This window comes from Lotus japonicus, chromosome 2 (assembly GCF_012489685.1).
Source record: "Lotus japonicus ecotype B-129 chromosome 2, LjGifu_v1.2".
Classification (NCBI taxonomy): domain Eukaryota; kingdom Viridiplantae; phylum Streptophyta; class Magnoliopsida; order Fabales; family Fabaceae; genus Lotus; species Lotus japonicus.
In genome coordinates, this window is record NC_080042.1 from 21,630,261 (window position 1) to 21,656,479 (window position 26,219).

At 42.3% G+C, this 26,219-nt stretch overlaps 1 protein-coding gene across 1 annotated transcript; it reads right to left on the reverse strand.

Annotated features, from left to right (window-relative positions):
* Window positions 1–3,197: 3,197 nt before the first annotated feature.
* Window positions 3,198–3,965, reverse strand: LOC130736224 (uncharacterized). The gene has a single exon (XM_057588067.1). The coding sequence runs from the start codon at window positions 3,963–3,965 to the stop codon at window positions 3,198–3,200; it is 768 nt and encodes a 255-aa protein (XP_057444050.1).
* Window positions 3,966–26,219: the final 22,254 nt, after the last annotated feature.

Genomic DNA, 26,219 nt, shown 5'->3' on the forward strand with positions numbered 1-26,219 from the left:
TCATCACGAACACCAAGCCGGTGTAAACCCACCCCACCAACACCAAAGTCAACCCAACCTGCATCTTTGATCTCTTTATCTCTCTCTCTCTCTCTCTCTCTCTCTCTCTCTCTCTCTCTCTCTCTAATCCCTCATTGCTACTCTCTGAACACCCTCTTCTCCTTCTCTCACACCCGAACTCAAACTCAGTCACCAAATCTTGAACAAAGCCACAACCTTTCTTCTCCACATCAACAAATCCTTCAAAAAGGCACAACCTTTAGAGAGTGATTGAAGATGGAGGGCACAAACAAGTGTATTTGAGCCTCATATCTGCTTCCCTCTCTCCTTCCATCAAGCTCAATGTGTTGAATTGACTCTGGGTTCTTTTTTCTGGGTCGAATCTGGGTTTGAAGAGGTGAGCATGGGTGTTCTCGCCATGAACATAGAATCAAGGCATAGTGCCAAGAGTGTGTGGAATGTGAACTGAGATTTTAGAGAAAATATAACTGAATTTCAATATTGTTATTGCCAAATGAGCTCAGAGTCCCTTATAATTGGTGACCGTCCCCTATTTATAGATTTGGGGTTGGGCCTTCGTGCCTTTAATCTGTCTAAATGGGTCGGTTGGGCCTTGGGGAGAGCGGCCCAAGGACCAGGCATGTTCCTCGCCTAAGGCTGAGTCCCCTGGGCGAGGGACCCTGAGGTCTCGCCCAGTCCACAAGTCAACAGAAGAAACCAAGGCGAGGACTATGAAAGACTAAACAATGATAAAACCTAAAGTTTTTAACAAAATGAAAAAACAATTGCCGCCATGGCCGGGAGAATAAAGTCAAAAAATCTTCGTATTCCAAAATTTTCGCTGCACCACCCCTTTCCTAGACAAACTGAGACCACAAGCAGTCCCAGGGCGATGGCACTTGACCTGCTCGCCTTGCCAGCACTACGCACGTGCCGTAAATCATGACACTGTGACAGGTGTAGTGCGTTCGCCACGCGTTGCGCCCTGAAGTAGTTTTTAAGTCAGCAAATCCACTAAATCTCAACTACCACTTTTGAAATGACTTTTCGAATCTTTAGCGAACCCTGCCAACCCGAATTTCAACCAGCAAGCTTCCTTTATGGTGCCTTCCATTTAATGCGCCACGTCAAACCCTGACATTTTGAATTTGAACCAATCAGCATTAACGGCTACAACTTTTCGCCTAACACGCTGCCTTTACTTTCTACTTTCCATGTTAACTATCTCCTCACTCGCTCCTAATTCCTGTGCCGGCTTCCCTTACTAATCCTGCGAATCCCTTGCTCTGCTCCCTGCTCTTTCGTCCACAACCCCACCTCTGGTTAGTTCTTTTCTCTTCTCCTTCTTATTTTTGATGTTCTCCACAGGGGCTCTGTCCTCTCTCGAGGAAATCAAGGCTCACCGCTTGGCAACCTTCGCCACTCTTCCCCCCTTGTCACGGAGGCACCCAACCAAGAAATCCTTGACCAATCATCTGAACTGTTGACCAGCGAATCTGTCTATAACCTCGCTAATCGAGTCGGTGGGTTTTGCTACTCCTCCTTGCTAAATGACCTCCTTCGCACCACCGGCTGTCAAGAATAAGACCACCCTAAGCAGCACCGAGAGTTTAACGACCTCAGATACTCTCACTTTTTCTTCATCCATGAATACCTATTCCTTGACCTGAACATAAAACTTCCCTTCTCACATTTCCTTACCCTCATGTTGCACACCATCAACGTTTCCCCTTGCCAACTTCACCCCTGCTCCTGGGCCTACCTACAAATTTTTCAAGATCCTTTGCCACAGTGTTGATGTTGCGCCTTCTCCTGCCCTTTTTTCCCTTCTTTTTGAGGTGGATCTTCGAGGATCTCAAGGTTGGGTCGTCTTGGTGCCTCGGCCCGGTCGAGAACGATTTGTCCCTTACGGGGCGGGCTTAGAATCTTTTCTTGCTCGGAGATACTTCCGAGTCGTCATCCATCCTGCTTACCCCTCATTATTCACGGAGAAGGGAGGAGAAACCCTTTTCCCTCGTTACTGGACCTCGTCCCCTCGACCTTTAAATGGCCCCGATACCATGTCTCCTTTTCCCCGAGACAGTATCGCCCTGGAAACCTTACTTCAACTTCCGCTCCTGAATTGTATCGACCTGCTTAATGCCCCCAGGATCTAAATTTCTTCCCCGATTAGGTCTTGATTCCTGTATGTTTGTCGCTTACTTTCTTCCTCGCCTTTCCCCCTGATGACTGTTTTTATTTTCCTTTTTCAGGTAAAACGATGAAGTTCTCTACCGCTGAGTTGTTGAATGCCTTTGTTCTTAACCGCTCCAAAGCCTCCCCCTCTGCCCGTGCTAGGGAGAAAAGACATAGCTCGCCGGCGGACGAAGGTGCCCTAAAGAAGAATAAGGCAAGCGAGGCAAACCCCTCCGTTATCTCCCTTGTTTTTGGTGAAGAGGGCATCATTCCCACCCCTTGTACTTCTTCAGATGCGGGCAAGTCTCCTGCAGCTGATCACCAGGGCGAGGAGAACGCCTCTGCTACAGCTCACACCTCGCCGTCTGGCAACTGCCCAAACTCTCCAACCAATGTTTTACCAACCCCTCATTCTCCAAAGAATGTCAATGGGGAGGAGGAACTCTCGCCCGATCGCCCGAAGGGCCCCTCCAGCGACTCCAACCCCGATCCATTTTCCTTCCTTCTTTCTCATCCATATCTTGAGAAATTGAGGGAAATTCCCAGCCAGAATCCGCAAGATGTGGCTCAGGAAGCTGTGTCGAATCTTCTCCACACGGGGTGCATGTTTGCTCTGGTAGCCTTGCAGGCTCGGCCCCTATGTTGCACTGCGGAGTTTCGCCTGGAAGTGGAGATTCTGCACGCCGCCAACCTTCGATTCGATGAAACTTGCTCCAACCTACACCGCCAGCTAGCTTCTGAAGCAGAGAAGAGCATCTGGAAACAGAGATTAACGAACTCAAGCAGGGCCTTGATGCTAAAGATGTCGCCCTTGCTGCTCAAGAGAAAGATCTTTCCAGCAAGGAATAAGCGATTGCCCAGCTGCGCAAGGATTTATCGGATAGGCGCAAGGCTCTTGCCGACGCTCGCTCTGATCTAGAGTCCAAGTGCAAACTCCTGGCCGAGAAGGATGCTCAAACCAAGATTCTGGAGGAGCAAATGAAGAACGACGCAACCCTTTGGTCCACCACAATCCGTCGTATTCACCCACTCGCCAACGGGTACTTTATTGCTAGATGAGCTGTTGATATCACTGCGCACATACGGTTTAAAGTGTTCCTTCCAATGATCGCATTGTATGACCCTTCCTCCTCTAAAACCAAGTATTTTACTGTTAGTTTTTTGGCATTCTCACCCTCGCCGAATATGGTATCAAGATCTATGACTCCTTTCACCCACACTCGTTCGCCCGCGAATCCTACCAAGGTCCCTTCATACGGGGTAAGGTCACCTTCCCTTATTCCAAGCTGCTCAAACGTCCCGCTGTAGATGATATCTGCTGAACTTCCCTGGTCCAAGAGCGTTCGTTGTACGTCGAAGTGGTTAACCTGAAGGGAGATCACGATCGGGTCGTCTAAGTGTGGTTTTAACCCGAAAAAATCAGCGGGTGAAAATGTGATGCCCGGATGCTGAAAACCGAAAGGTGCTTCTGTAACTGCATTCACCGTTCTGAGATATCGCTTGCGCGCTGCACTAGTGACTCCTCCTTCGCTAAAGCCTCCGGCGATTGTGCCTATTTCTCCGATCATAGGAGGTTTATTACGCTGCGCCTTAATAGTCTTTCCTGTTGTGATCAATTTCTCAACCGCATGCTGTAAAGCTCTGCACTTCCCGGTATCAGGACCAGAAACTTGGTGATAAGCACACCACTCTCCCGTCACCCTACTCTTCGCCGAAGAAGACTCTAACTTCCTCTTGGAACCTCGGTAGCTTTCCCTGTATAATCCGCAAGGTCCTAACGCCGCGTCCATTACGGTAACTGCCTCATCCCGTTGTTCCAAATGGCCAACGACTTCACAGATCAACTTTTGCCAACTTTCGCTAGCCTACAACTCCGGAAATTGCGTGCTTACGCCTGCTGGCACTTGCTCGTCTTGTTCCTGCGTGCTTACGCCTTGCGTTGGCTGATCGCGTACACGCCTTAATTGTCCTCCTCGCAATCAATGATATCCTTCCATCGTACCGATTCCAATAATGGTTCCTATCAACTCAAGAAAATTCTACAAGAGATTTTACACCTTCTTCAAATCGTGATCCACGTTGTCCGGGAATTGAAATCTACCGATCCCCACAGACGGCGCCAATGTTCTCGCCATGAACATAGAATCAAGGCATAGTGCCAAGAGTGTGTGGAATGTGATCGGAGATTTTAGAGATATGAGCTCGTAACTGCTTAGAGAGAGAAAATATAACTGAATTTCAATATTGTTATTGCCAAATGAGCTCAAAGTCCCTTATAATTGGTGACCGTCCCCTATTTATAGATTTGGGGTTGGGCCTTCGTGCCTTTAATCTGTCTAAATGGGCCGGTTGGGACTTGGGGAGTCCCCTAGGCGAGGGACCCTGGGGTCTCGCCCAGTCCAATGGGTTTTTTTCCCGATCTTCTATGGGTGAACTTGTATAGTTCTGACTGGAGAGGAGGAGGAGGAGGGTAGAGGTTCTTCATCAACTGGAGAGGAAGAGTAGGGTAGAGGTTCTCCATCTACTGGAGAGAGGAAGAGGAGGAGGAAGAATCAACAATGAACAAGGTTTGGGTCACTGATTTTCTTTAGCCTTAAGAGCAGTGTGGTTTCTATGAACAGGAGTAACATCCTTGAATTTGTATCCTATATCAAGTCTGCATGATAATTTCTATTTCTGGTTAATGAAATAAGAGCAGTGTGGTTTAAGAAGCTAGGTTCAATTTGATTTTCGTATGTGCAATTTTAATTTCTTGTCTTTAGTGTAGTTTCTGTTGTGGTGTGTTATTTGTGGTTAGTGTTTGAATATTATAGTAGTTTTGATTTGTGGTTTAGGATTTTCAATCCATAGTTTTAATGAATGTACTGTGTGTACATATGTTTTGTATTTTAGTGCAATTTTATTAAGTTCTGGAATGGTCATGGAGGGGATGATGTGAAAAGGACCAATATTGATGTTTGATTTATTGATGTTCATATGAAATGCAAAATTGATTAATTGTGCACAGCTGCTATTGTTTATATGTTTGTGGTTTAGATTTGTTATTTTATTTTAACTCATTATTTTAATTAAATTAATTACCTAGGAACTAAATTGATAACGTCAGGGACTAAATTGAAACCTACGTGGCACATAACGTGACACATGGGCACTTTCCGTTCCAAGGACTAACGGCCAAACTTAGATAGGGACTACTATGACCGACGTCAACACTTACAGGGATTTTTTTAGCCATTAATGATCTCTAGGGACTAATATGACCGGTACCTACTTTCTTAGGGACCAAAATGGTGATTCACTCATTTGAAGTTACAAATCGTTATAACTATAGATCTTTCAAGGAGGCACTAGCAAGGAATACATTTCACTTCTTCTGAAGTGACCATATGCTCTGATTTCTTTATTTGCTCTGATATACTAATGCTTATATGCTCTGATTGATACATCACTCTGATCAATTTATCTATTTTAGCTCAGAATCTAGACTATTCTAACGTTTTCATTAAGTCATAGATTCAGGGGGAGCTTAGCTCAGAATCAAGCTCATTACTTGGATTCAGAAGGAGCTATATAAACTATACATTAAAGGATAAGTTTAACTCTGATACCTTAAGCTCTTAGTGTATTCAGTTTATTGTTTAAGAATTGTTCATCAAAATACTTGGTTTTGTCATCATCAAAAAGGGGGAGATTGTAAGACCAAGATTTGGTCAGGTGGTACAACTCTATGTTTTGATGATAACAAGTTTATTATTATGTATGAGCAATTACGGTACTCTAACGTTTGTCTTTTAAGTTGTGACAAATAGACTCTGACTCTGATTCAAGACTATACATATATCATAATTTGAAGACCCAAGAGTAACCATCGTTACGCTTCTGCATTCACTGCTTTCTTCTGAACGGTAGCAAACGCTTCAAATACTCTGAAGATTAAAGCTCTGATGTGAACTCTAAAAGACTGAAGCTCTGAAGCTCTAAAGACCAGATGTTCTGAGGAACGGTATAGAAGTTGAAGACTTGAAAGCTCTGAAGTCCAAGAGTAAGCTAACTCTCAAGATCAGAAGCACTTCATGTTCCGAAGACCAGATGTTCAAGTGATCAACGGTCCAGAAACAGAAGTTCTAAAAGATCAGAGGATCCAAGCTTCCTTCTGACTCTGATCACATAGCTTCACAAGTTCCAACGTGAAGCGTCGCCCAAGATCAAGAGTCAACTAGGCTAAGGCAATGTCACTGTCATTCGTACAAAAGCAAATGTATTATTCTGATTGTCTTACCTACGATACTCAGCCATAGCAGGCTCTGGAAATCCCAGAACTTCCCTCCAACGGATAGATTCTCTCAACGGAAACAACCTCTACACCTTGGAGTATTTAAAGGCTGAAGATAGAATAGATTGGCTAAGAAACTATTGTGCATACAAGTTAAAAATCTTCAAGCGAATACCTTAGAAATATTTCTTCATTGTTGTTATTGTGTTTACTTCTGCTTGTCTTAGAAGCATTTCTGTGTAAACCAAAACTTTCACAAACTCTGTTTGTAGTTCCTTGAGAGACCGGTGAGGTCAGTATTCTTGAGAAGACTAAAACAAGGATGTCTTGGTGTTGTTAGTTCTTAGAATTGTTAGTCACTGAGCAAGGTGTGCTAGTGCAGTTGTAACAATCTTTGAATAATGGATTGCCTTCATTCTAAGAAGGAAGAAATCACCTTAACGGGTGGACTGGACTAGATTGAGTGATTAATCAAGTGAACCAGGATAAAATCCTTGTGTGCTTTTCTTTATCCCTCATCTTTAGCACCTTATAATCTTTCACCGAAAAGATTGTCATGATATTTGAGAGAAAGCGGTTAAACATCAAAACCCTATTCAAACCCCTCTTTTCTAAAGTTTTTCATACCTTCATCCTTTTGGTCTTTTCCATAAGCTTGCTGGCGATTTCCCTATTAGCGATCGTCCTATCGGCGGTCTCCCTGATGGTGGCCTCCCCGGTCATACTACTTCCGACGCCCTGCCTTTATTAGCTTCTCAATCTCCCTTTTAGGGTGCAACAATCATTGGTGTCAACTCCGCTACGCGACGGGTGTGCCGCTTGTTCGAACTCTCCAACCATATGTGTTGCCTTCACCTCGCGGATGATATTTGTCAAATGTGTGTTGAGCGCCATGTCCTCCTCGTCTCGCTGGCGAGGGCCTGGCTGTTGACACGTGCGACGACGATCAAAACTTTCTCGTCGCGGGTACAACTATTCTTTGGCCGATTTTACCGCTGACTTACCTTTATTTTCCTTCTGCCTACCTTCTCTTCACCATGCCTTTCCTTTCCCGATTGTTTCCCTCGAGGGCCATCGTCCTCTTTTTTCGCGCACTTGGGTTTGAACGCATCATCCTCCTCGTTCAGGATATACATGTTTGCCCGCACGCGTATCTCTGCCATGGATCGAGCCGTCTTCCTACTTAGTTTGTTGAACAGTTAGCCAGGCTACAGTCTGTTATTGAATGCTAAAGCACAAGCACACGACTCATAATCCTCAATCTTAACAAACGTGGCCTTGTAGCGCGCCATGTACTGCTTCAGAGTTTCTCCATCAAACTGACAAAGGTTGTACAGATTGTCGATTGTCACTTGCCTGACCTTGCTTGTCGAGAATTGAATCAGGAGTTTCGATGAAAAGTCACGAAAATTGGTGATGGAACCGCGAGGTAAAGTCGTTAACCACGCCATCGCCGTACTCTTGAATGTTGAGGGGAATATCCTACACTTCATTGCGTCCGATGACACGTTGATCACCATTTTTCTATTGAAGTAGTGAAGGTGATCCTTCAAATCAGCTTTCCCACTATAAGACTCCAAGACTAGATTCTTTATGTTGTCTAGAATAAAAACTTTTCGCACCTCCATTGAGAAAGGCTCAAATTTGACAACCGCTTCTGTCCACGAACTACCTCATCTTGTTACTCGTGACGAAAGAAATCGAGTTGTTCTTGAAGATAATTATTCTGCTGCCGGATGTTATCGAAACTTCGCATGATGCGTCGCCAGTCCCTCTGAGTAACTGTCAGTTGCAGCGACAGAGTCAAGTCCACCGACAGAGCCGGTGAATTAACCGGAGATCCAGGTTGAGAAGGCGGAGACGGAGGAGTCGATAGCGGCGGTGTCACAGAAGATGGTGGAGGAGGTGGTGTAGGTGGAGATGGAGGAGGCGACGAAGACGATTACTCGTGCTGAGCCTCCTCATGGCGCGCTCGCACCACTCGTTCCTGCACCCTGACGCGGCACAGAGGTATGATACTCCTCCGCTCTGGTGAATCACGAGGTCGTCGGCGACGAGTCTCCATCAGAAGGCTCCTAAAGAACATTGAGAATGAAGAAATTCTTCAGAAACTGCAAGAATTCAACAGTAACAGAAGCTTCTTTCAACTGTGCAACCAATAGACGTGATCCGGGAGTAGAAAAATTATCGTTCCCCACACACGGTGCCAAATGTTCTTGCCATGAACATTAAGAGAGGGTATAGCCCCTAGAGTAGAGATATTGCACTTAGAGAGAGAAAGTTAGAGAGAGAATATAACTGAATTTTATGTATTATTTAGCAAATGAACCAAGAGTCCCTTACAAATGGTAATCGCTCCCTCTTTATAGGATGGGAGCTGGGCCTGATAAGTGTCACTACTTCTTGTTGGGTCGTTTGGGCCTCGCTGAAGGAGGCCCAACTCCCAGGCTGGGCGACCGCCCCTTGGCGGGTAACCCCTGGGCGTAGGCCCCCTAGGGGCTCGCCCAGTCCAGGCGGTCACGCTTTGATCTCTCTGTGCACCGCACGAACCCCACCACCACCCCCAACCACATCCTCAATGTCTAGAAACCAACCCAAAAGTTGCACAACAATCCTCAAAACCTCTGCTTTTGTAACATCCCACACTCTCACTGACCAGGTAAAGACCTCATATATATGCGTGTATGTGTGTATATGTATGCATATATGTGACTTTGCATCTTAGGATTAAATTACGCATAGTGAAGACGTCGGTAAGTCGATTTAGGACAACCCCGACATTAGAATGTACCAAAGACATTGGTTGTCGTAACCTTGATAGTACATAGAACTCAAGATATATAGAAAATAAAGGTAGGAAAACAATTTGATCACACCTCTTAACACTAAAGAGTCACTGTCTCAGATTGATCGAAAACCTAACCTAATCGAATGAATAAGACCTTGATCATTAAAATAAGATGATACTGAGCCTTCAGAGCTTCAGAGAGGAAATACACTCTTAATAATATGCAGCTGACCCAAAATAGTGTAGTACAATACCAGTTTTGTCTCGACCTGAAGAGATAAAAAATAATTGACCAAGCAGTGCATTGTTGCACTATTCTTGATTGAAATGGTCACTATTTAGCCATTAAACCACACCATCATCAGCTCATATTCCCCATAAGCATCTCTTCATGCCCCTGAACGTTTTCATGGCCTCATGTGCAACCTAAGGCACCATGCTAATCCATTTGCATGAAAAGCCATTTGGGGTTCAACTTAGCTTAAGCCTAATTTTGATTCTTAACTTTAAGCACCCTTCAGCCTATAAAACGACCCACATTGAACCTCATGAGTCCTCTGCAACTCATTCTAAGTCCCAGAAGCAAGAGAGGTCAAGAGGAGAGCTCAGAAAGAGAGAGAAACCGAGAGGAGGTTCAAGAACTTCATCTCTTAGAATCGCCCAAACCCTTAAGTGTTAGTGAGAAATTCTTGTCCCATTGAGCTTGTGGAGGGAAGAGGAAGTGATCTGGGCTGGTTTGGCAAAGCTTTAGACAAAGAAAGCATGAAAAAGACGAAGCTCGGCATCTTTGGCGAGTTGCACGACCTGCAACTCTACATTCCGAGCAGTTCGTGGACTGGGCGAGATTCTAGAGGGGCAGCGCCTAGGGGTTGCCCGCCCAGTTGCGGGTCCATAGGTCAGTGGGTTGGGCTCTAGTCAGCAAGGCCCAAGCGGCCCATTGAGGGGATTAGCATATGGGGGCCCAGCTCCGACCCCTATAAATAGGGAGCGGTTACACTCTGTAAGGGACTTTTGGCTCATTTGCTCAATACACTCATGAAATTCAGTAACTCTCTCTCTTTCTCTCTAGTGCAATCTCTCTCTACATTCTAGGTACTGCCTTCTCTCTCAATGTTCATAGCAGGAACAGTTTCGTTCATACCATAGCCACCCACCATCATCGTTCTTCTCCCCATCACCTGTAGAAGAAGACCCCATACTCAGAACCCCTCCGGCGTGACGATCTTCAACACCTCCGACGGTCCGGTCGTCTTCTCCGGCGAGCCGTAATAGTGAGTTTTCTGCAACTCGCTGTTTCTTCACGTTTTTTGATCCAAAACTTACCCTTAAGCATGTTAGAACAATATTAGGAAGCTTTGGAGTAGTTTTAAGCCTCGAAAACCTTAAGAATAGAAGTAACAAATTCGAAGAGCTTCAACCTCGGTTTTCTCTTTGATTTGAGCTTCCGGAAGTGAATTGGAGCACCATGACGATTGGATTATGCTTATGGAAGAAGATAGAACATGTTAGGATAGCTAGATCAGAGAAATTAGACCTGAGGTGAAAAACCCTGATTTCACCTCTCGGCTGGTTTTGAAAATGGAAAATTGAGTAGGATTCGATTATCTTTAGCCTCTGAAAACTAGTCTACTAAGTCTCATAAGGTAGGAAATTGTAGGAATAGAGTATTAGAATTCAGTTATAGGCTTAGTATACAAGTTTCTTAATTTGCAAGTAAGCTTTGAATTTCATGAAAGTTTAGGATAGATGACATGCTTAAATAATTGATTATGATCTCAGATTTTGTGTTAAGAATACTGATTAAAGATGATAAAATACCTGAAGTCAGTAGGATAGTTTGTGAAATAAAAAGTTAGATTAATAGCTTAAAGAACAAGTGGATTTGCATAAAATAACTTAAGTAATGCACAAATATTATAGAACTATGATTAAATGAGGATTGAGAAGTTAGTAACTTAGGGATATGGATAAGAATGAAGAACATAGGCAGATTAGAGAAAGAATTAGGATGAGATGATCAATAATGTACATAAGACTTAATTCATAACTTAACATAGTGTTTTCACAAATGAATTTATAATATCCCTAGCATAATCAATGATGCGGAGGGTGAAGATTCAGGCTCTCAAGACCCAAATTCACTATGAGTCAAACGTAAGGGGGGTTAGAAAAGACCTTGTCTCGATACATAGCTTATTAAGCTAACCGTTATTACGATAGAAAGTGATGACCCGGATTTAGTAGTGTTTTTAGGGTCTTTTCGTTGTAAGTTTTGAGTCTTTTTCGTTTGTCTCATGTAGTGTTCCATGCATTCTCATGCAATTTTACTATTATTTGTGCATTTGCATTAGTTTAGTATTTTGTAGTTTTATAAGGGCTTTAGTTGCATTTTATTAAAGTTTAGGAGTCTTAGGCAATTTCCACTTGTTTTGGAGCCTTAGTGCAAAACTGACCTTTAAGTTTCAAGATATTTTCCAAGTATGTTCGTCAAGGTTTCAGGTTGAATCCACTGAAGAGGGAAGGTCTAGAGGCTTGGATAATTGAATGGAGGCTTAAAGAGGAGTAAAGAAGAGTTAAAATGAAGATCAAGGGACTTTCCAGTGAGTCCGAGCGCCTAGGCATGCTCCATTAGCGCCTAGGCGCCAATTGCCCTGTTCCAGAAATTGGAATTGGCGCCTAGGCGCTCTGAATTGGAATTCAGCATGTAATTGGCGCTCAAGCTCTCTGAGTTGGCGCCCGAGCGCCTAGGACAACCCAAACTCGTGATTTTTGCCTATAAATAAGATTTTAGTCATTTTCTTTTGTAATTTTGGATATCTTTTCATACTTTGTAAAATTCAGAGGTAGAGGATCATCTAGGAGAGTGAGATAAGGATTCCAAGCTTGTAATTCAGGTTATTAGCCAAGCATGGCTCCATGCTTGGCTAATCTCTCTTCTATTGCTTTGGTTTTCTTTGTAAGACTTTTCATGTTTGAGTTATAATCTTAAGTTCTTTCCCACATGTTCTTCTTATTTTCTTGAATCCCATATTCTGAATTTCAATCTAAGCTTGTATGCATGCTTGCTTTATGCTTTTCTATAATCAGAACGGAAGTTTGTTATAGATCAGGGAACCGATTTGGGATTACCCCTTCTATGCTTGCTACTAGGAATAGAGGAAGGGTTGGGGTTTGTTGGCCTGAATTTGCATGATCTAAAACCTCATATAAATGACTAGGTACACAAGGAATTGGGCTTAGCTTTTAGTATGAGAGAATTGCTTATGTGAGGAATCAATAAGTGAGTAACTAGGCTATATCATCAAGGAGAGATCCATGAGAACATGTGATTGGAATGATGTACTTAATTTGACTAGTTGAACAAGAACCCAAAGCATGTTATTTTCAGAATTGTCTTTTTATTTTTCCTTTTCCTTATTACTACTTCAACATATCTCTTATTCAATAATACAAACCTTCATACTCAAGGTTTAAGCTGAATTTAGTCACTCACAATCCCTGTGGTTTGATATTTAAAACCGGGTGGATTCGTACACTTGCGGATTGACCAACAAGTTTTTGGCGCCGTTGCCGGGGACTGTTTGTGATTTTTAGTTTGAGTTACGTGTTTGAAGTATAGTCTACCTAAGACTATAACTTAGAGCTGAATGGGAGACAACCCATGTTTTTTTTTCTGTTTTACGTTTTGTTTAATGTTTCAGGAAATAAAAGTGGAGAGCACTCGGAGGCACTCAATCACTTGAAAGGAGGTTCTTTTCTTACTCTGAGTTTTAGTCCATCCATTTTTAGCAAATTTTTCTTTTATAGATTTTGTTTATCTTTTTTATCATACATTTATTTTTATGGAGTCTTTTGTACCTTGGTCTTTATGCCCTTTACCCAAATGACATGTTCCCAAGTCTTGCTCACTCACATGATGCTGGTTTTGAAAATGTTTTTAAGTGGATACTTTGTGATTTCTTTTGGGGAGTGATTGTATGTTTGGGAAAGAGAGGGAGAGACTTCGGTATTCTATGTGTTGTCTTGAGGATAGAGTTGATGTGAGTCCACAAGGGTCCATTTTTGACCCTTCACTATATAATTTCCCTACAGTATCCTGACTCACTTGCACTTCTTGGTTCTGTGTTTCATTTCTCTCTAACTTGAGAGTAGCTTTATGATACTTGCATTTTTTAGACTGGTAGGTTTTCTTGGACTTCAGAATTTGTTTTATAACATCTTTGTCCCTAGTTGACCCTTTTGAGCCTTATGGAGAATTCTTTGTTACCTTTGTTATTTGGGCTGGTTGTTTGGTTGGAAAAATGGGGAGTTGTGGTTCTTAACTCTCAATGGAGCTAGTTTATAGAAAATGTAATTGTCTCTTGCCCCAAAGAAATAAATTGAAAAAAATTCAAAAGATGAACTCCATGGCCGGATGGAGTTCCAAAAAAATTCAAAAGAAAAAAAATGAACTCCATGGAATGGGTGGAGTTCCAAAAAAAAAAAATCTGAAAACAAAAGGGGTTGAGAGACTTGTGCGCTAAGTATCAATTGCTTTAAGCTCCGGTTTTCATGAAGGACCACACTCAAATTTTGTGCAGCCTTAGTCTTCCTTAGGGACCACCTACCTTGTGTTTTACCTAGCCAACATCATGACCCTTTTAAAGTCTCATTGAATTAAGCATTATCAACTTTAGTTTCTCTTGAGTGAATGATTCTCAGAACCTTTGAACTTGCTTGTGAGCTCAGTGCACTAAAAAATTGTCTCATGCTTGGATGTTAGCTCTAAATGCTTCTCACAGTGGACTCTATTTCTTCTTTGTCTAAAAGTTGCACGAAGTTGATTGTTGAATCTTTCTCTTGGAACTAACTGCATTTACTTGATCCCCTGGTTTTCTGAAGATGTATCCTTCTTTTGGCATGTGTGTTGGGAGTAATTCTTTGTGCTTGAGGGCAAGCTAACCTTAGTGACGCTCGAGGGCGAGTTGTCGTTGAATATAGTGGTGTGATGACCCGGATTTCGTAGTGTTTTTAGGGTCTTTTCGTTGTAAGTTTTGAGTCTTTTTCGTTTGTCTCATGTAGTGTTTCATGCATTCTCATGCATTTTTACTTTTATTTGTGCATTTGCATTAGTTTAGTAATTATGTAGTTTTATAAGGGCTTTAGTTGCATTTTATTAGAGTTTAGGAGTCTTAGGCAATTTCCACTTGTTTTGGAGCCTTTGTGCAAAACTGACCTTTAAGTTTCAAGATATTTTCCAAGTATGTTCATCAAGGTTTCAGGTTGAATCAGCTGAAGAGGGAAGGTCTAGAGGCTTGGAGAATTGAAAGGCTTAAAGAGGAGTTAAGAGGAGTTAAAATGAAGATCAAGAGACTTTCCAGTGAGTGTGAGCGCCTAGGCATGCTCCATTGGCACCTAGGCGCCAATTGCCCTGTTCCAGAAATTGGAATTGGCGCCTACGCGCTCTGAATTGGCGCTCAGGCGCTCTGAATTGGCGCCTAGGCGCCAATTACCTTCCAAAGGAACTTTTTCAGCATGGAATTTGCGCTCAGACGCTCTGAATTGGCGCCTGAGCGCCCGGAACTGTAACACCCCGATTTCGGTGGTGTCACTTTAGTAACCAAAAAGGAAATTAAAGCGGAAAAACGGGAATATTTTTTTTTTTGATTTGTTTAAATAATAAACTAAAGACTTAATGAAATAAAACCCTAAAACAAAAGACAACATGACTAATGTACAATATATAATTACAGCCCCCGCTGTAAGTAGCAAACCAAGTCACGAGTTACCTCCAGTGACGGGAAGTAACAGAAGTATTGCCCGTAGGCAATATATACAAACCAAAAGAAAGGTCAAGTGTCCGCAACACAATCCCTAAAAAATGAGAATAAGTCAGCCCAAACGGCCTAAAACAAGACCCCCTAGTCCAACCAACTCTCTGTGATTTCCGTAGAGAAACCACACAAAAAGCTATCGGTCAAGAAACTACCCTGTCCCCAAATGAAGCAGGACGGTAAGAGCTATGACTCTACTCCTACACTAATCCTGTCTAGAGGAGTTCACACCAGCAACCAAAACTACATGCTAGCGTGATCATCGTCCGAATCGGAATCCAGAGCGACTAAGTCAACGTACACCATCCGTCCTCCTCTCGCTACAGCGATGCACTCCTGTGCTGGCCTCACGGGCTTAGGGCCCGAGCCAAAGTCGTCAATGACAGCAACAGTGGGTGAGCTATGAAGGTGCGAAAAACACTAGAAAGGGGGGGTTTGAATAGAGTTTTTGAATAATGGGTACACTTTTGAAACTTTTCAAAACTCAAAGATAATAACTAGGTGCTGAAGGATAAGAAGTAAAGCACACAAGTATTTTATCCTGGTTCACTTGAGATAAAAGCTCAAGCTAATCCAGTCCACCTGTTAAGGTGATTTCTTCCTTCTTCTGATGAAGGCAATTCACTAAAATCAATGAGTGTTACAACTGCACTTTGCAACCTGCTAAGTGACTAACAATACACTGATTTTCTCACTAGTATCCTCTTAAGAAGCTGATCTACCGATCCTCTTAAGACTAGCTAAACACTGAATCAGCCTTGATTCAGTCCTCTCAAGATCCGACCAACCTTGGTCTCTTAAGGAACTTTACAATGTGATGTAAAAGGTTTCGGGTTTACAACAAGTGCTTCTGAAAAGCTAATAGTAAACTCAGATGTTTAAGAACAGTGAAGAAATAATGCTAAGAGATTGGTTCGTATATGTTGAATGATTTCAGCAAAGTTTCTTAGTTTCTTTCTTCTTTCTTCAGCCTTTATATACTCCAAGACTTGTGATGTAGCCGTTGCTAGGGTTTTATCCGTTGGAGTGGCAATTCTGTAATATCAGGCTGCTAGGCTGTACAAGGTAGGTGGCGGACAGACTGAGACTTGTACGATGTTGTACTATGATAGCGACCTGTCCTTTCACTAGTTGACTTGTGATCGAAGAGCTTCAGATGAACGTTGGTGAAGCTTCTGATCATCGTCAGATTGAAGCTAGGATTCTTCTGACCTTGCAACTTCTGCTTCTGAACAAGTTCCTCAGAACTTCTGATCGTCAGAGCTAGAATAGCTTGGGTCTTCAGAACCAACTTCTTGCAGGTCTTCAGAACTTGGGTCTTCTACTTCTGGACCGTTCCACTAGAACATCTGGTCTTCAGAACTTCTGTCTGGTTCTTCAGAACTTCTTGAGAGCTTGTATCTTCAGAGCTTCTGAAGTGTTTGCCACTGTTATGAACGAACATGGTAGGTTAAGAAGCTCTCTTTTTAGTAACCCTTGGTTCTTCTTCTTCTGAACGAATAGGCTTGGGTCAGATTCAGAACCTATTTGTCACATCTTAAAAAGACAAACGATAGGGTACCACAATTATTCATCATCACAAACCTTAATTGTAATCATCAAAACATAGAGATGCAACCACTGATCAAACCTTAATCTTACAATCTCCCCCTTTTTGATGATGACAAAACAAGTATTTTGATGAACAATTTTTATACAATAAACTGAATATACAAGAGAGAAAAGATCAGAAGTTAAACTTATCCTTGTGTAACGGTTTGCATTGCTCTTTCTGAATCTGGGATAACACCTGATTCTGAGCTAGGGTCTCCCCCTGACTCCCCCTGAGTCTATGACTTGATGAATTGGTGAAGAGTCTAGATTCGGAGTCTAGTTATGTGATCAGAATATACGCTTGAAGAGATGTATACTCATCAGAAGTGATGGTTCAGAACTTAGCGAATATCACATAATAACATAGAGTCTTGTCCAGATATAATTGGAATAAGGCGTCAGAAGCAAGATTAGTTCAGAATATGAACAAAATGTATTCCTTATATGAGACGCTTGACAATATCTATGTGCTATAAGTATTTGATACTTGTTCGCCTCTACTGGTTTTATTTAATATAAAAGTTTATCAAAACCATTTTATGTACTCCCCCTTTTTGTCATAATCAAAAAGAGTGAAAAACAAAACCAACAATAACAATAACAAGAAAGTGATGCAAAGAAGAGATGTTATTATTACTGAACGGAGAAAAAGTACAGAGGATTGAGAGGAAGGAAGAAAACTAATCCTAGATACATAGGAAGGCTCGAGAATTCTTCATGGAGAGAAGTTGAAGGTGTAGGGGACGCATGTCCTGATCACTTGAAGCTAACTGGGTAGCCAGTTCTTCCTTCAAAGCGGCATTCTCCTGGACAGCCTCTGGATCCGCTTCATTGTGATCTTCTTCATATTCCAGAAGCATACAAATGCCCTGGAACTGATCTTCAACGTCCTTCCGGCGAGTGGTCAGACGGAGGAGGTCATTCAGAACTTCTTGAAGGTTCTGAAGACAGTGAGTCTGGTGAGATGTGAGCCAACATTTCAGAAGATTCTCAATCTTCTCAAGAGCTTGAGAGATCAGAGAAGAAGATAGATTAACGCTCCATGGAAAGACTTGGTCAAATACCATAGTCTTGAGTTCAAAAACCAAATCGATAGTAGTCATTTTGATTTAGAAGAGAGGAGAATTGATATGAATGGAGGAGAGTTGGATTGAGTGGTGAAGGAGAAGATGAACGCAGTGATTATAAAGAAGAAAAGTAACAGAAAAACTTGCATAAAACTTATCAAATCATAAAAGCATGTGAGTTACTAAGTGGACGGTGCATTGAATCATAGAATAAAAAATTAACACAGTCAACATGAAATAAATTCAGTCATAACAAATAAATGCATGCAGGATAGAAGTGAAGGATTGAAGGCTTGGAAGTGGAGGGAAGATTTTCCATCAGATACTTCATTATTGCTTCCATTTTGCTTGAGGACTCCTGAATCTGCCTGCTTTGGGCATTCTGAACACGTCCTTGTTGCTCAACCATCTGAAATAATCTATGCTGATCATCCTGAATTCTGTCAATCCTGGCAGCAAGAATAGCAACTTCTGGAGCTGGATCAGAAGTAGGAACTTCTGGAGCTTGAGTATGAGTAGCAACTTCAGCCTCTGAAGACATTGCAGTATCAACTTGAATTGGCCCTTGCTTCTCAACTTCATTAGCATCTGCATCTTCCAGAATGACTATACCGTCAGAGCTGTCTTCTGCAACCTCTGCGGTAATCATCTCAGCATCTTCTGAGGTACATTCAGAGACAACACATGGTCTTTCAGCCATAGCTCTTCTCAAGTTTTCACAAACCCTGTGCAGCACTCTCTGCCTTTGCTCATAGGCTCTCTAAGATGCATCATGAACTCTTAGTCGTTTCTCCCTGCTAAGCTGCTTCTGAAGTTCATGAGCTTTGCCTTCTGACCATCTTTCGAAGGCAGACCATAGACCATCAACAAGAGAGGCATCAAACTGATTATCAGTCACCTGATATAACCATTTCAGTCTTCTGGTGGCCTCTTCAGAGAACTCCTGAATGAGTTGAATAAGATTTTGAGGTCTGAAGGAGGTTACCAAGGTCAGAACAGGCTGAGGAGTCCTGGATGCATTGGAGCTTGAAGCATTTGAGCTATCAGGTCTGAGTTGTTCTGAAGGAAGATAATCAATCTCATGGTCCTTCGCTATGCCTGAGTGATCTGATTCATCCATGTGCTTAGCTTCAGAAATCGTGGCTTGTCTTTGCCTTGAGGTAGCAGCCTTCTCAAGTGAAGTAAAACTCAGATCCCGTGAGTTGATTGCAGAGTAGTTGGACAAGGACACATAGGAAGACTCAGGAACATCTTGAAGCTGATCTTCAAAGTTGGAAGCTACTTGTTGAAGAGGCTTCACATTGAAGGGCGGTTCAAGGATCTGAACATCATCATCCTCTTGGGAGGCTTGGGAGTGAATTGTTGAAGAGGCTTCACATTGAAGGGCGGTTCACCAGTTTGAGTTATCAGAAAGGTGTGTGAAGTGGATGGAGGCTTGGGAGTGAATTGTTGAACCAAGGTTCTCAGAGTAGCCTCACTTTGAACAATACCTTGAATGAAGGAATTGAAAGGAGGTACAGGTTCAGTTGGGATGGATGTGGAAGAGGTGTAAATAGGGTAGTTCCTCTGACGAACTTCATCAGAAGTGTCTTCTGTGGGAACAACCTGAACTTTCTCAATGATTTGCATTTTCTTCAACTTTGTTCCATTGAGAGCATCGCCAATAGACATGGCCAGATCTTCATGAAGTCCATTTCTGACAGGGTCTTGACAAGCTTATTCTGGACAAAGATATCTGACAGCAACCTTCCATACGGAATGTAAGAAATGAACCTCTTGTTCTCAGAACCAGTTGTGGTCCTAGATTTCTCAACACATTCCTTCAGATAATTGAAGAGCAGGAATGGAAGACAGATAGGTTCACCCGTAGAAATATAGTACATGATTACCTTTTGTGTTGCATTCAGGTAATCAGTTCCTCTAGTTCTGGGGTGAATGCAGTGAATGAAGATCTTCTGCCAAATCTTCATCTGAGGCTTCAAGTCCTTTATGTTGTACTTGGTTTTCTCCTGAGACCAGTTATCATAAATCGCCTTGTTGACCACGTTCCTCATCCCAGGAACATTTGCATCAACGTTTTTAATCCTTTTACCTTGCTGGAACTCCATACCCAGCAGCTTTGCAATGGATTCTTCTGAAATCACAATTTTCTTGTCCAGCACATGAGAGACGACATAGTAGTTCTTAGCTCAGATAGAGAAAAGTTAGAGAATACCTCATCGTCATTCTCAGAGTCTGAATCATCTTCTGAAGCTTCAGCACCTCAGCTGGTGGTAGCCATCAGAGCCTCCACAGCTTCATCTTCTTCTGACTCAGCTTCATCAGAGTCAGTTGCATCGAAGGTCACGAGAGCTTTCTTCTTGAAGACTTTTCTTGGTCTCTTGTCCTTCTTTAACTTGGGACAGCCACTCTTGTAGTGCCCAGATTCCTTGCACTCGAAGCAATGACTTCCTTTCCAGATGATTTCTTCTGACCAGATGAAGATTCATATCTTCATGAACTTTTCTTTGGTCCTTTGCCCTTGCTATGTCTGTTCTTCCAGAGTTTGCTTAACCTCTTTGTGAAAAGAGACAGCTCTTCATCATCAGACGCATCTGATAGCTCTTCAGATGAATCTTCCTCTTCTGCCTGATAAGCTTTCACTTTGTCAGACTTTGACTTAAGAGCAAAAGACTTGTCTTTCTTTTGAGGCTTGTCCCCTTTGAGTTCAATCTCATGGCTTCTGAGATGACTCACGAGTTCTTCTAACTTCAACGAGTTCAAATTCCTGGAGAGTTTCAGTGCAGTGACGAAAGCTCTCCACTCCTTAGGCAAACTTCTGATGATCTTCTTGACATGATCACCAGTAGAGTAGCCCTTGTTTAGCACTCTGATTCCAGCAATCAGAGTTTGAAACCTTGAGTACATCTCCTCAATGGTTTCACCAGATTCCATCTTAAACTGCTCATATTGTTGTATGAGAGCAAGAGCCTTGGTTTCCTTGACCTCTTCATTTCCTTCATGCGTCATGACCAAGGAGTCAAAGATGGATCTTCGCCTTGTGATGATCCTTGAAATGCTTCTTCTGAGCGTCAGTCATTTCAGAACGAGGGATCTTCACTCCTGAAGCATCTACTGGATCAGTATAGCCTTCAATGACCATATCCCAGAGATCTGGGTCAGTGCCAAGGAAATAACACTCTATTCTATCTTTCCAGTACTCAAACTTTTCACCATCAAAGATTGGTGCTCTGAGTTGATTGTTGTTGTTGTTGTTGTCAGCGGAAGTATTGGCTTGGGCCATTGATTGTTTTTCACACAAGGTTCTGGATCACTGAACACTGTTAGGTGTTTAAATCAGAACCGGAGCACTGATGCCAATTGAAGGTGCGAAAAACACTAGAAAGGGGGGGTTTGAATAGAGTTTTTGAATAATGGGTACACTTTTGAAACTTTTCAAAACTCAAAGATAATAACTAGGTGCTGAAGGATAAGAAGTAAAGCACACAAGTATTTTATCCTGGTTCACTAGAGATAAAAGCTCAAGCTAATCCAGTCCACCTGTTAAGGTGATTTCTTCCTTCTTCTGATGAAGGCAATTCACTAAAATCAATGAGTGTTACAACTACACTTTGCAACCTGCTAAGTGACTAACAATACACTGGTTTTCTCACTAGTATCCTCTTAAGAAGCTGATCTACCGATCCTCTTAAGACTAGCTAAATGTAAGGCCCTAAGTTCAATTTGGAACAATTTTATGAAAGTTTGAATAAAATTGAAGTTTTAGCTAATGTTTGATAACTGACAGATTAGAACTGTCAACGTGTGTGAATTTTTAAAGTGTCTTAACGACTTCATTTGGGAAAACTTCCTTCATGAGAGTTGTGGCCCTTCAAGTCTAGAAAATTCTCCAAGTGGTTTCGAGTCAATCCGATATCGGTAGCTTCAGATATCCCCGTTTTAGTGAGCAAAGGTCAAGCTGCCCAGACCTTACGAGCTCTAACTTAAAACTTTGGGCTTAAGCCTTGGTTAATGCGTTATTTGGGTTGGTTAGTGAACTTATGAGATCATGATCAGGAGATTAAGAAGAGGCTAAGTGGGCCAAGTGACTTGGATGAGAAGGAAGGAGCTAGGGCTATGAAAATCCTAGCCCATTAGTGGTGATGCCGCGGCCTTGCAAGGAGAAAAGGGAGGGAGATTTTGACTTTTTCTGAAGTAAAGAGTGATTAGTACCAATTAAACTTTGTCCCCACTGACTTAAACCAGCATTAAACCCAAAAACCACAACCCTAGCCCACTATTTTTTTCCCTTGGCCGCTGGTTTTGTAAGTAAAAGGGAGAGAAAAACCAATTTTTCTTTCTTTCTTTCATACTTCAGAAAAACAGAAGCTAATCACGTAAACACACCCTCATCTCCTTCATCTTGCTCCAAGAACCACCACCATCCAAGCCACCGCCGGCCACCATCACCACCCATAACACCTTGCGCGTGAAGGAGGAGCTGCGAGAGGAAAGGGAACCGCGAAGAGGGGGAGAAGAAGGACGTGGACAGCAAGCCTTTTGATCTTGAATCTTCATCTTTTCTTTCTTTTCAGGCCATTAACCCAAGGTAAGGGCTGGTTCTAGGAATGGGTAGGTTCTTTAGGGAATATGCCATGAATTGCCATGAGAAACAACTTGAGTTTTGGACTGTTTTTGCATGATTTCCTGTACATGCTGTCTTGCTGGAATTTTTCTCTTGAAAAGCCATGAATATGATCCTCAAACGTTGTTTATGATCTGAATCTATGATTTTATGCGAGTTGACATGGTATTTGTTAAGTTTTGTGCTATTTTGCACTTGTTATAACATGATCCTTGCTAAATGTTTGGTTCTGAAATTTTGAGTGGATATTTGGGTTGTTGGGGCTGTACCAAGGTTGCCATGATCAAAGGGGAAGGAAGGAAAATTATTTTTGAAAACCATAGAGCCATGGGAGTTTCGCTGCCAGTTTCCTATACTGGACAGCGGACTTCAGAGCCCCTTTTTACCTGTTTAAGGTCATCAAATGAAAAAGTGATTAAAATTAAAGTTGTAGATTTTCGAAATATCTTTCCAGACATATAAAAATCATAATTTTTGGTTTAGTAATGTGATCTGGGGGTCATGTTTAGTAACTGTCACACCTGCTGTTTTTCCTGTTCCGGACAGTTAGCTTTAAGGCCTAATATCACCTAATTCTGGGACTCAAATGAACAAATGTGTAACTAGAGAGTTGTAGATATTTAAAATAGCTTTCTAGAAAGGTATCATACGTGATTTTTGGTTGAAAGATGCATTCTGTGGCTCTATTTTTGTGAAAGTTGTTTCTGCTGTCAATATGTTGAAGTTGCGATGATATATTATGCATGAGTGAATGTTCTTGCGTTCCTTTACGTGGATTATATTTATTTTCTTAGTTAATGGTTCAAGGGTCGCTCACCTAGCCGTAATTCCCTTGTAACCCGTGAATGTTGTGTTGTGAAGGTTGTTGTATAAAGAGTATGATAAGACTCTAGGATTGACTTTAGAGACTTAACAAAGAGAAAAGTGTAATAAACTCGCTTGCAAGTAAATGTGAATAATTTGGACATAGGTCAGGTAGACTATGGTCCATGAGAACGATGGTACCTTGCACGCGAGGGAGTTATTTGGGTTGACTGCGGTCTCCCGTGAACCTTGTGGGCCGGTGTGGCTTCACGTGATTTGGTTGACTGCGGTCACCGTGAACTTTTGTGGATCATTGCGGCTCCACGTGAATTGGTTGACTGCGGTCACCGTGATAACCGTGCCTCTGCGGAAGCACGAAGATGGCCATGGAAGTTTTGGTGGGTTGTGTGAAGTGAGATTCCGTTAGTAACTGACTCTTTCCCATAAAAGACATATAATGTACTTATATTATGTTGTTGTTGATTTTGTCATTATCATTCTTTTTGTTGGACCTGACCCTGCTTGTTTGCTATGTGTTTATTTTGGGGGGGGGGGTAGATGGTCGTGAAGATAATGGCGACGACTCATTCTTGGGAGTTGATGCTACGTGACGAGCCGCTACCGGATGACGACTACACTTCTGATGAAGAGGAAGAAGATAAAGAGGAAGGGGCCAAGGATATGGTTGGGTTGTGAGACATCCATTTTTCTTTTGGGTTGAGAGTACCGAGTTTTGGAAGTATTGAACCATTACTTTATTTTAGTTGAGATAGGTTAACTTGATGTAATTTACCTTGAAGTTTTCTTCCGGATATTTATTTCATACTATTTTCAATGATTAATAAAGTTTGAGGTTTACGTTGATGATTATTTCCGCAAGTTTGAAATGGTTAAGTTTCGAGAATTTTGTAAAATTGAACTTTGATCATTAATTCAAGATTAATAAGTGAATCGACGAAAACTCTTTACGAAAATTGGTTAATTAGTTACTGTGTAACACTCGAGAAATCGGGGCGTTACATTGTGGTATCAGAGCTCCGGTTGAGAAACCATAGCACTAAGGGTTTTGGGTTTACGAGTTTCCGAACTCGTTGGTGTTTTGGTTTTTGAAAAAGATGTTTTCAAGGCTTAACGGTGAGATTGGGTAGACTTGTTTGCTAAGATGCTTGCTTGGCTGTGAGATTGTCTGTAGTTAGTATCATTGCCGTGATACTTGAGACTAAGTGTTTGATTATATTAAGATGTTTGAACTCTGAGATCGATTGATGGAATGTCAATCGAAGGAAGAGTGGGCTTTGGAATCCCTTTTGCGCCCCATGGTGTACGCCTGTGTGCGTTTGTGTGCACCAGTGCTGTTGGTGAAGCAGAAGGATGGAAGGTCCAGACTATGTGTGGACTACTGACAACTCAACAAAGTGACCGTGAAGAATCGTTATCCGATGCCTCAGATAGATGATTTGATGGATCAACTTCGGGGTGCTGTTGTTTTCTCGAAGATAGATATGAAGTCAGGATATCACCAGATCCGTGTCAAGGACCGCATTCAAAACTCGATACGGGCATTATGTGTACCTTGTGATGCCATTCGGAGTTACCAATGCACCCGTTGTATTCATGGACTACATGAACCGTGTGTTCAGGCCATTCCTGGACAAGTTCATGGTGGTGTTCATTGGTGATATTCTGATTTACTCGAAGAGTATAGGAGAACACGAAGACCATTTGCGTCAAGTACTAGGAGTAATGCGGGAGAAGGAGCTATATTCTAATGGCTCTAAGTGTGAATTCTGGATGGAAGAGGTTAAGTTCCTAGGTCACGTCATATCAAGCCAGGGTGTGGCTGTTGACCCCAGCAAAATTGAATCGATCATGTCATGGGAACAACCTAAGACAGCAAGCGACATCAGAAGTTTTGTTGGACTTGCTGGATACCACAGACGCTTCGTGAAGGATTATGCAAAGTTGACTTCACCGTTGATTCAGTTGACAAAGAAGAATCAACCTTTTGCATGGACGGAGAAATATGAAGAGAGTTTTCAGGAAATGAAGAAGAGACTGATTACTGCACCAATACTAGCCTTACCCAAGGAAGGAGAACCATACGACGTTTATTGTGACGCTTCACATAATGGGTTGGGTTGTGTAATGATGCAAGAGAAGAAAGTGATTGCTTATGCTTCGCGACAACTGAAGATTCACGAGAAGAACTATCCTACGCATGATTTGGAATTGGCTGCTATAGTGTATGCTCTCTAGATTTAGAGGCATTACCTCTATGTCAGTACGTTCACGATCTACAGCGATCATAAGAGCTTAAAGTACTTATTTGATCAGAAGGATCTGAACATGAGGCAGCGGAGGTGGATGGAATTCCTTCAGGACTATGAGTTCACTCTACAGTACCATCCGGGGAAAAGCAATGTCGTAGCCGACGCTCTCAGCCGGAAGGCTATACATGTGTCCTCAATGATGGTCAAGGAGTTAGAACTGTTGGAGGCTTTCCGAGATCTGAGCTTGGACGTTAAGCTCGCACCAGGAAGACTGAGTTTCGGAATGGTGACGGTGTCAAGTGGACTCTTGGAAGAGATCAAGTCTAGACAAGAGACTGATGAAGGGATAGCTGAGTGGCGAAACCGTGTGACTCAGGGAAAGGCACCAGAGTTCTCTATTGGAAATGACAATATTTTGCGATGCAAGGGACGGATATGTGTGCCTAACAATGCAGAAATGAGAAGATTGATCCTGGATGAAGGGCACAAGAGTAGGTTGAGTATCCATCCCGGAATGAACAAGATGTATCAGGACTTGAAACTTCACTTCTGGTGGCCTGGGATGAAGAAGCAGGTTGCTGAGTATGCTTCTACTTGCTTGACATGTCAGAAAGTGAAGGTAGAGCATCAGAAGCCCGCAGGGAAGCTGCAACCACTAGATGTCCCAGAGTGGAAGTGGGACAGTATTTCTATGGACTTCGTGACGGCTTTACCTTTAACTCGGAGGAAATTCGATGCAATTTGGGTTGTTGTTGATCGTTTGACAAAGACCGCTCATTTTATCCCGATCAACCTGAAGTACAAGGTGGAGA

Coding starts and splice junctions, on each gene's coding strand:
- LOC130736224 (XM_057588067.1), bottom strand. CDS start 3,965: ATGGACGCGGCGTTAGGACCTTGCGGATTATACAGGGAAAGCTACCGA.